The sequence below is a fragment of the Zeus faber genome, assembly GCF_960531495.2.
Source record: "Zeus faber genome assembly, chromosome: 12".
NCBI lineage: Eukaryota > Metazoa > Chordata > Actinopteri > Zeiformes > Zeidae > Zeus > Zeus faber.
The window spans coordinates 24,255,833-24,267,083 of NC_137196.1; the positions used below are offsets into that span (position 1 = coordinate 24,255,833).

The 11,251-nt window shown below is 45.5% G+C and overlaps 1 protein-coding gene across 1 annotated transcript; it reads left to right on the top strand.

Annotated features, from left to right (window-relative positions):
- Positions 1-1,973: 1,973 nt before the first annotated feature.
- On the top strand, positions 1,974-10,802 carry casq1a (calsequestrin 1a). Its single transcript, XM_080010982.1, has 11 exons — positions 1,974-2,360; positions 5,952-6,045; positions 6,751-6,851; positions 7,017-7,128; positions 8,014-8,087; positions 8,384-8,514; positions 8,655-8,700; positions 8,896-8,950; positions 9,068-9,168; positions 9,334-9,408; positions 9,724-10,802. The coding sequence occupies exons 1-11, from the start codon at positions 2,124-2,126 to the stop codon at positions 10,120-10,122; spliced, it is 1,425 nt and encodes a 474-aa protein (XP_079867108.1). The 5' UTR covers positions 1,974-2,123; the 3' UTR covers positions 10,123-10,802.
- Positions 10,803-11,251: the final 449 nt, after the last annotated feature.

Genomic DNA, 11,251 nt, shown 5'->3' on the forward strand with positions numbered 1-11,251 from the left:
GAAAGCGTTGTAAGTATTCCAGATTAGAAAGTGTGGCTTTTCCGATCGCCATCTCAGGTTGAATGCAGCGCGGGACCCTCCCGCAGCGCTGGACGCGCCGCACGCGTTTTCACGGATCTTTGGACGCGCACACCCAGCCCCCCATGACAAAGTGTTCACCCCCAGCTCCATCCAACTGCATAGAGTCGGATTTGCACGCTTTTTTTTTTTTAACCACCCGTCTTTCCTGCCGACGTAAACTAGCGCCCCCTATTGTCCTTCCTACTATGAACCAAGTCAAAACAGAGGTTAGAAACGTTATCCTGCTGAAATACAGTATTATAGTATGAGGGTCGTGCAGGGCATAGTTCAAACTTAACGTCCACACATACACCTATACACACATATGCACTTTTATTTAAAGCGTACAGGCACTACGCTACTGAGCTCCTGACCTCTTGTGGCGGAAGTACAGTTTACAAGGTAATTACTAGACTCTTAAGCTTCCTCCAAAAAAATGGTCCCACTCACTGAGAGGCAAAGCATGTAAAGACATTTTAGAATTTGGAACTTGTTGACTACTCGTGGTGGTGGCGGATCTATAAATGGCAATCGGGTGACATAGAAGTTTCTCGCTCCGTTACTCGCTGTTGTCTTCTTTTCTTCTGTGCTTGTGCTGCACATGACTCGCATCATCATCTCATCATGTTTTCTTAATTCTGTGACATTATTCGCTGCACAAGAGGCCAAAGCAAGGCAAACGGCCCAGACTCGCCGCCCTCGGTGACGGCGGCTATTTCGGATTCCCCGACCCCCCTGCACAGTAGCCTACACCATGTCTTCACCCTCCCTCCGGGCGCCAAGACACTTTAACAGAATCTCCCTCCGGTGATCACATAGGTTTGCACATCGAGCTATACAGTGGAGAGGTCGATGGTGGGAGATACTATGAGATCATGTAGCTGGCTTTTATTAATAGCTAACTGCTCCCCTTTCAATTTGTAAACTAATATTGCAGGCAAGTTGACCAGCATACATGGGCACGCACGCATGCACGCACGCACGCACACACGCACGCACACACGCATGCACACACACACACACACTCTGTGCACACAGCTGTGCACGCTGTAACTCAGACTGAGAATGGGGAGACACTGACCTCCAGGAACTTTAAAAAGAAATTGACAAACTCAATTTTTCTCTGCTCAGGGTTATTGGGCCTTACGTGTATTGACACCTGTACTCATGTCTCATGAATCCTTAGCCGCTGCGCCACCCTCTTCCTTCTCCTACTTGTCCCTGGGTGACCTAGTGCCGCATTCTAGCGCTACGCCACTGCCAGCAGCAGCAAATTAGACACCAGCAACCCCTCCCAAAAAGCACTTTGCTGTCCGACATCTATTATTTTTAGCCGAGGTCTGAGCCCCCATCTACGCTTTATATGGGAAAAGAGTGTCTCGTATTGATGTGTATACGCAGCTCTGCATTCGTCCCCGTTCTTTCTGAATTGGACTCACTCCTCGAGAAAAGATTCAACCAATTTTTTTTTGTCTGACACCCACCATCCAATGCCCCCTACTCTCATGTGTTCCCTCCCTCTAACTTCCTCTCTCTCTCTCTCTCTCTCGCTTTCTCTTCCCTCTCAAGTTCTCTCCACACTCTTCCCTGTCTCCCCATGTCATGTGTCAGGAGATGGGGGGTTTAGGTTGTTCACCATCTCTTGACTCCACCCACTTTGACTATGTACCACACACACCCAATGGCCTCCTTGCCCACCCCACCAACTCATCCTCCCGATCCTCAATTCCACCACGCACGCACGCACGCACGCACGCACGCACGCACGCACGCACGCACGCACGCACGCACGCACGCACGCACGCAGGCACACACACACACACACACACACACACACACACACACACACATACGTCTAATTTAGCCCTGCCCCTCTTGCACGTTGTGCCCCACTGCCACTTGCCCATGTGGGGTTTTTTAATAAGGCTGGTTCAGGAGTTGGTCTTGTTCTCTTCTGGGTGACGCGGATTGGAAGTGCTTCTTCATAATTTTGGCTGTCTTTCCTTCATTTACCTCTGAAAGCGCAAACACATCTACGCGTCTTGCGATCCCACCAAGGAACCATGAAGTGGAGCTGGGTGCTTGTGGCAGTTCTACTGTCCTTTGGTGGACTGTCATGGGGCAAAGATGGCTTGGACTTCCCGGAGTATGATGGCAAGGATCGCGTCCATGACCTGAATGCCAAAAACTATAAGTCCGTGATGAAGAAGTATGATGTGATGGTGGTGTACTACCATGAGCATCCCGGAACCAGCCGCGTCGCCCAGAAACAGTTTCAGTACGAGGAGATGGCCCTTGAGGTGGGTTGGGCAGAGGATCTATGGGGAGGGCATCACTGGGGACAGAGTAGAGCTTTCCTATTTCATTAATAAGGAAATATGGCAGGTCATACCACAAACATATGGTGTATCGGCAGTTTGATACGCTTACCCAGAAAAAGTGTTTTATGTTATAAAATGTGTGTATTATAAACCGACACTACCTACAGCAGTGCAGATACCATTAAAATGCTATTCTGGATGTTTTCAATAGAGGAAAATAGAGGAATTGGTGTTGGTCATTGAAACATATATATTATTTACATATTTTGCCAGCCATGTTGTTCTCATTTCCAGATAAGGCATGGGGGAGTGGCTACAGGGGGGGTATTTTGGCACCAGGACACCAATATTGTTTGCATTATTTGAGTTGTATTATGTGCGGTCATTTTATACAAGCGCAGCTACCAAAAACCTCGGCTATAATCAGAAATGCTGATAGGCGAGCCGCAGATAAATGTTCCGTGAGCCCGCGGTGGCTTGTGTTTGCAAGGCAGAATCCACACGAAGCAACTGGCAGAGTCGGGAAGACACAGGATCACATTGCTTAATCTCTCAAAGGGTCAGAAGGTCTTCAGCAAGAACAGCACAAAGATCAAAAATCACATACGATGTGTACATGCATGCATGCGTGTGTGTGTGTGTGTGTGTGTGTGTGTGTGTGTGTGTGTGTGTGTGTGAGTGAGTGAGTGTTTGCACATGCTGGTGTGCATATTTGCATGCGCTGGTCGAGGGAGTGTTATTGGTGACTATGATTATTTAGATGGTGTGGTGGTGGTGGTGGTGTGTACGGTGGAGATGTAGATGCTATTCTAATATTCTCACCTCAATTAGAACACCTACGGCTATCACAGCAATAGCTCCGACTCCCGGTGTGAGGGAGTTGCATTTCCTTTTTTTTCCTGAAACTTAGATCCTTGCTATTAATGTATTGCTATTATTATTATTGTTAACGGCCTTAATTACCACATCATCTAAATTCTGCTTGGTGTTTCAATACTTGCTGATGGGGCTCGATGTGATACGCCCCAGGAAGGAATGCAAGTCGTGTATTGCTGCCGAACGCTTCATGAAGCTGCAGCCCCACATTATTTAAAACGCCCATACCCCAACCCTAAGACCTAATGAGCAGTATACTACTGAGACACACAACATTTGAGAGCTATTACTTCATCTTCGAGGAAAATGATATGGCACCATCGGAGGAATGTTGATGATTCTGAAAGCCAGAGGTCCCCGTTACAGAGCTAAGGATTTAAGTATGTACTGCGCTATGTACACCAAGTCACATAGTTAAAGATCGTGACCCTTCGGATTTAAGTTAATTTGGTCTTTCCGTTTTATAATGTGCTGTAAATAAATCAAGCATAAAAAAACTGGGCATTACCAGTAAGACAAATATTGGAATTAAAACCGAAAATTTGATAATCACTTATCAGAGTTTATCTGGAGTGTGTCTAATAGGAACAAAGTCTAAATGTTTACTGAATGCTGAAAACACCAAACAAATATTGTCTTAAGCTCCTATTGCTTAAGCTAATATTGTCTTAAGTACTAAAGAAAACTGGAGCAGAACTAAAGGTGGAGTTATTTTGTGCTGCAGTAGACGAGAAAAAAAGGTGTAAAAGGGAGTAAGTAAACGGAGAGATGGGCAGAAATATTAAATAAAAATGATTTGCCCAGCCGTTTAGCACAGTTACAGTCCCAGAGGGCTCGGGTGACTGAGGCCTGCACACATCTGATCAGGGCACCAGGGCACCAGGGCACCAGGGCTCCTCTCTACCCATCGGCAGGGGCAGGGAGGAGCCCTCCAGGGGGGCTCTGGCTGCAGTAGTGTCTGGTCAGCACTGCAGTCTGACTGACGGCTGCAGTACTGTACTTGTCAGCGGATCCCAGAGAGCTCGGCGTCACCGCCACCCTGCCAAAATAGTCCCTGTGCAGGCTTGTTGCTGGTGCTATATTTACCCCGCGCCGCTTTTTTGTGGTGGCTTGAGTTCCCTGAAGGGTTGTGTTGCTCTTGATAAATGAATTCAGATTTACACCTGATAGGAGCTATTATTGGCGCTTTCCAAGCCACAATGGTTCAAGCTTTTTTTTTTCTGCCCAGGTGATGACAAACCCAAAGTATGAAATATAGTTTATGGTGTAAACAGATAAATAAAATATTGGATTCTTTTATCATTTGTTTTTGGTGTGATATTAAGATATGAATTTCATTGAAAAAGATTGGAACTGTGTGCGTGCGGATCAGATATATATATATTTTTTCAAGTCTTAACGATTTGGACGGCATGGAACCACTTCCTGTTATTGATAGTCATCGATAGACAGATAGAAACATAGAAAGCTTCTTTAATGCCATTTAAATGCCTTTAATTTTAGAATGTATTGGTGCACAAACTGACCCAGATTTGCACACCTTCTTTGAAGACATATTTATATTAAGCTTTATAGTCAGTAGTTGATGTTTACACACGTATTATACTTTTATTTGAACGGCAACATGACCTGATGGCCTAATTCAGTAGCAGCTCCCTGATCTGGTGCTCCCAGCGTACTAACAGTTAGTCTGAAGTGCTGTTTAAGTATGGTTTTATAATTACATACCTAAAGGTGGCACTTTATTCAAATGTGAACAATTTCTGGCTCGCACGTCGGGGTTCCTCCTCAATCATCTCTGCATGGATAGCCTTGTTAGTCGACTATTTGCGCCTACGTCGGAAAAAAAACAGTTGCTGACTGATGATTGTCCTTGACACTGATGTGTGAGCGCGTGTATCAAGCGCATGCACGCGCGTGTGCGTGCATGTGCGCGTGTGTGCGTGTACACGCGTGTGCACCTGTTGCCATCCAAACACCGCTACACTGAGACACTCAGCGGCAGCACCCTGTTGCCCCTCCATGCAGTCTGGCTGTGAGTGCAGTATCAACATTGGTGGAACCAACTGTCAGTCAAAAGGTTCAAGTTTCATACGGATTTAGAAAGTGCACAAGCAGCGCTCTGGTAATGTCAGGCTTTTATGGTAATGAAACTACCGAGTGAAACGACTTTGTTTGTACGTGTATATCCCAATGTAAACAGTCACTGGATGTCGCAGGTGAGGATGTAAACATGGGTTTCACACCCGTGTATTCCCAGGTTAAATAGATTCAAAGGGGCGATCGGTAATATTTTTATCCGCTCGTTTCGCAAACGTCACCTCAATAGCTGCAGATATAGATCTCAAGCTCTCGAAACAAGCAGTCCGGTCCAAACTCTCTGTTTCAGAGGAAATGCCCCTCGGCCTCCGGACCCTGTCGGCCTCCGCTAAATCCATCACTTATATCCCCCAAAACCTTAGTTTGCGCAAGCATGAACAAACATTCAGCGACCGAATGACCCCTCTGCCACAAAGGCCAAGAAGCCTCGTGGAGGGGGGAGCATCACATTTGGTAACCTTGGTTTGGTTTGTACTTTGCTATTTGTCCAATGTTAGTGATTGCGTCTTTAAATGTGAGAAGGATTTTATTGCTGAGCTGACGCAACGTCGGAATGTCTTCAGATGTGTGACCCTAATATCATTCACTTCACAGCTCGCAGCCCAGGTCCTCGATGAATTCGATGATGAGGATATTGGATTCGGTCTCATTGATGAGAAGAAGGATAAGATTGTTGCAAAGAAATTGGGTAAATTCAAAACGATACTCATTTTCACGCAGACATTTTGGGATTTGAGTCAAAATCAAACTTGCAGGTGTCACCGTTGCGAGTCACAGTATGAAGTTGAGGACGAGTGTCTTTCAATGCAAAGCATCTGTCCCGTCTAAACTGAGGGACTTCGGTCCTTGATGGTACAGTGCCTTCTACATTTGTGCTTCAAATGTGTATAGATGGGAAACTTTGTGTTGCTATAGGTCAGTAGTTCTCAACGTGTGGTCCAGGGACCCCCCAGAGGGTCCTTCAAGAGATTTCAGGGGGTCCAGCAAAATATCGATAATGAGTAATTTAAAGTTAAACTTCCCCATTATTGAATTCACAAGACATTAGCAACATTAGATAATGTGCATGAATGACATCTGATTTTAGTTTTGATTATAGTTTCACTGTTATCCCCCTACTTTAGTATGGACAGGTATGGAAGTTTGAACTAAATCACATCCGACAATACAAAATCCTCTCGGATCGGGTTCCCAGAGACAGACTCTTATCCAATGGAGTCCGTGGGGGCCTCATGTGTGACCAATTGAGGGTCCTTGATATGAAAATGGTTGAGAATCACTGCTATAAGTCACATCCTAACGTTAACGCGAGGGAAATAACCAATGCACAAGGAGGACCCCTGGTGAACCCCAGGCCAATGTAAGTTTTATCTTGTGTTTCTTTTTTTTTTAGACCTTGATGAGGCCGACAGCATCTATATCTTCACTGACGATGAAGTCATAGAATACGACGGGGAACTTGCAGCGGACACCCTTGTGGAGTACATCTTTGATGTTCGTGAGGATATAGTCTCCCAGTCAATAGCCTGCATTATCTTGCAAAGCAAAGTGTTTAAATTCCACATTCGATCTCCTCCAGATATCCCACATGCATCTTACCCTGTCTTTTTGCAATCTGCTGTATACCCTGTTCTCAGTGGCTTTCCATCTTTCCTCTAGGTGCTCGAGGACCCAGTGGAAATTATTGACAACCAGCGGGAGCTGAAGGCCTTCCACAACGTGGAAGAGGACATCAAACTGGTGGGCTACTTTAAGAGTCACAAGTCAGAACGTAAGAATCTGCACAGTGATAGCATGAAACATTTTAGTTGAACAGATTGAGAGACATCTTGTTTTTTTTGTGTTCATAGCTGCGTGGTTGCATAGTTGCAGTGGTAATCCGTGACATTATTAATCCCGTATCACCTTTCTCAGTTGCCGCTTTACAAGAAACAAAAATGTATCAGAGAAATGTATCGTCAATGTATTTGCGTCATGCATGCGCTCCCCTTTATGCTGTTTCTATTGTTGGTGGAGGGGTCCGCCTTTCACGGCGAGAATGCCAAGATGGGATTACGTGCGGGAGGTGGAAGACGGCCTCCGTGGATTTGATAAAGTAGCGTAGCCGGTTGTGGTCGGTAAACTGATGACATGCCAAATGGGAACAGGAGCCTCTGGAAAAATACGCCCACCGCCTCAAGTGGCCGAGAGTGAAAGACGAAACAATCGACAAAGGCATCGTTTCGAGAGAGGAAAGTGACTGTGCCTTAGAGCAAAGACCGGGGTAAACCCTCCTCTGATGTTGGAAGCTATTTTTCCCGTTTGAAATGGAATTTTCGGCCTTGCAGTGTAATTCACCTCACACAGATGCTCTTATGAATTGCGACTTTAAATTCAAAAAAGGCTCCCACATTCGTTTCAGTTGAGATGGGTGGCCTTCTATCACCGCTGTCTACGTTCAGTTCATATAAGGCGACCCAACCGTATTTGTTTTTACTCAGTTGGATTGTATCGTAAAATAAATGCTCATGTGCGATAAGCTTAGAACCTTAAATGCGTTCCGCCCGAGGTTCCCGAGAGATACGTCGACGATGATAGCGACACGTCTGCCTCCTCAGACGTGTCACGCGGGGCATGATCCTCCGAAACAGCTTGATGGATGCCTGTAACGTTTCAGATTTTCTGGCTTTTGCTGATGCTGCCGAGGAGTTCCATCCCAACATCATGTTCTTCGCAACGTTCAACGCTAAGGTGAAAAAAAAGCACAAAACGACCCAACATGTTCGCCCGAGGAAGACTCCAACACAATTCATTGGGACAATTTGACTTTCCAGCACATTTAAAACTGATATTGATTTTCACAAGCCAATTGTAGAGGCCAGTAGAATTTTATTTCAAATGTAATCACCACCAAAACCAGAACTGATTCTGAGTTCCTAAGTAACACGAAAAAATAATGCAAGAATATATAATTATCTTGATAGGACAGAGGAATGTAGACCTTGTCCAGGGGGAACAAATTATTTGGTCCATGCCTTGTGGTGCAGGTTGCCAAGAGTCTGGAGCTGAAGATAAACGAGGTGGACTTCTACGAACCCTTCATGGAGGACCCGGTCCTCATCCCCGGAAAGCCCTACTCTGAGAAGGAGCTGGTGGAATTCATCGAGGATAACGACAGGTGAAGCCTGCGGACGCTCTTCCGGAGCGGCATGTCATTTACTAAGCACTGAATATTCTTGATCACCAAAAAACAAAACAAAAAAAACAAAAAACGCCTCTTAACACAACGCAATGTCTCATTTCCCTGCATCTCTGAAGACCAACCCTGAGGAAGCTGCAACCCCACAACATGTATGAGATCTGGGTAAGCTCCCTTGCTGAGGCACTAGAAGGAAATCCATCCCACAGCCGATACGGATTTCTTATAAGTCAATCCTTCACTTGGATACCATGAATAAAGCGTTGTTCCATTTGCAACTTCCAAAAATAATTGGCGCTTCCCCCCGAAAACACTCAAAAGATTAAGCGTTTCGTCCGCTTTTGCACCATCTCTCTCCAGGACGATGACATTGATGGGGAACACATCATCGCTTTCGCAGAGGAGAGTGATCCAGGTAAAGGAGGATTTTGAGGGGAAATCAGCCAAGACATAAGTGATTGTGTGGTGAGTGCCAGCAAGTCTCCAACACTGCTTTCCGTCTCAAAGAGGACATTTGATTTTTCACCCCCAGATGGTTTTGAATTCCTGGAGATCCTGAAGCAGGTTGCGGAGGACAACACAGATAACCCCGACCTCAGCATTGTCTGGATTGACCCTGACGATTTCCCCCTGGTACGCATGTGAACATTATGCAAATTTTCTTTTATCCATAATTGTTATTAAATCTGGAGAAACAATAGAAACAACATCAAGAAAAACACAATCCTCATATTCAACATTTGACATATAACAGGGATGTAGAAAGGTTGACTCTATTTTTAACTTTCTTTTTCTCAGCTCGTCCCACATTGGGAGAAGACCTTTGGAATCGACCTGTCCTCCCCGCAGATTGGTGTTGTTGACACTGATGATGTGAGTAATGCTGCGTTGAATGTCTCGGGGTTTGCAACATTTTAAAAGTCTGTTTGCTTGATCTTAATTTTAATCTCTCTTTGAACGAGTGACACCCTATGCGCTTGGGGCCACTTCACATTTTAGAATAGACTCTGACCGACGGGCGGTCCCTGCGTGAGGGAGAGCAGGCTCCTGAGGCAGGAGGGAAGATGGGCGGTGTAGTCTTTGGGTGTACATGGGGCGCAGAGCTGCGGCCGGGCGGTAAAAGCTGTTTGGGTGGAAGCGGGTGGAAGCTCGCTCCTGGCTGACTCGCCCTGTGCTGCTCCTCCTCAGGCTGACAGCGTGTGGATGGACATGGACGACGGTGATGACATGCCGTCCGTCGACGAGCTGGAGGACTGGATAGAAGACGCTCTGTCGGGGGAAATCGATCCCGATGATGATGACGATGATGACGACGATGATGATGATGATGACGACGATGATGATGATGATGACGATGATGATGATGACGACGATGACGATGACGACGATGATGACGATGATGACGACGACGATGATGATGACGATGACGACGACGACGACGACGACGATGATGATGATGATGATGATGATGAGGATGACGATGATGACGACGATGACGACGACGACGATGATGATGACGATGACGACGACGACGATGACGACGACGACGACGACGATGACGATGATGACGATGACGACGATTATTAAATCATCCGTGTCATTATTTGTTCAAAAGTCTGACCAATGCCGTTTTTGAAAGTCAACATCATCCACTGTCTCACGTCATCCTCTTTTGTAACTCGCTTTGTCGAATTTTGTCAACTCACGTTGACAAGTCAACAACTGTTTTCATCATCAACTCCCTGCAACCTGAACAGTCTTCAGTTTCTCACCAATCACAGTTCCCCACCTCTCTCCTAAATTCTCCGGTGCTTAGTATTTCAGGTATATAAGGTACTTTTTAAGATCTCCTATTTTTTATCTCCACCATGTCAAAGTGTCTTGTACAATAAAAGAAAAAAACATTTCGAAAACACTGACATCTAACACTATATTTCTTTTCTTTTTCTTTTCTTTTTTTTTTACACGGCTCAATCTGACGGGGGATGTGGTGTGGAAGTCTGTGTGAACTCTGTTTGACGGTGCTCTCTCTACGTTTCGTTTCCCCCACAGTCGAGTAAAATCAAAGGGTGCTCGCAGGCGTTTCTGACAGGTCGATGAACATAATCAGCTTGTTTAAATCAACTTTTTGCACTGAAGGTGCTGTTTATCCCATGGATGTTTTCTACGATGATGAAATATAACAGCCATATTCTATTTTTGTAACAAGATAAATATATCTACTGTAAAGTCTTAAATAAATAAAGACAGCTTGGACAGAAACTTTACTTCTGTATAGTTTCTTAGTTCTGCTTGTGCGTGCACGTGTGTGCGCGTGGGTGTGCGTGTGTGTGTTGCACGTGGAGAGCATACTTCTGTTAAAGGATAGGATAACTATTTCTCAACCCAGGCTTCATTAAAATGTTTGTTCCTATCATTTATAATAACCCCACGATTGCACAACATTGCTCACTTCTTTACTATCGAGAAACTTACCACTCTGCTGCAGGCTTTCACTGCACTTAAAGCCTTGGAAAATCCTATAAAACCTCCCGTTTCAAACGGGGAACTCGCGCCGTAGTCCCACGTGTCCAGGTGTATATTTTTTAACATGTGGCGGTAACGTCCCTGACGGTGTTCCATTATTTAAATCTAGCTTTGCGGGCGCGGAGGAAGCGGCGCAAATTCCCGTTTCTAGTATCTCACGTTAGTGCGGATCGGTGGGCTATTTCGTAGC

Excerpts from the sequence above, each read along its gene's own strand:
- casq1a (XM_080010982.1), top strand. The coding sequence starts at position 2,124 with ATGAAGTGGAGCTGGGTGCTTGTGGCAGTTCTACTGTCCTTTGGTGGA. Across the intron at positions 7,129-8,013 it reads TAAGAGTCACAAGTCAGAAC|ATTTTCTGGCTTTTGCTGAT; the intron begins GTAAGAATCTGC and ends GTAACGTTTCAG. Across the intron at positions 9,409-9,723 it reads GTGTTGTTGACACTGATGAT|GCTGACAGCGTGTGGATGGA; the intron begins GTGAGTAATGCT and ends GCTCCTCCTCAG.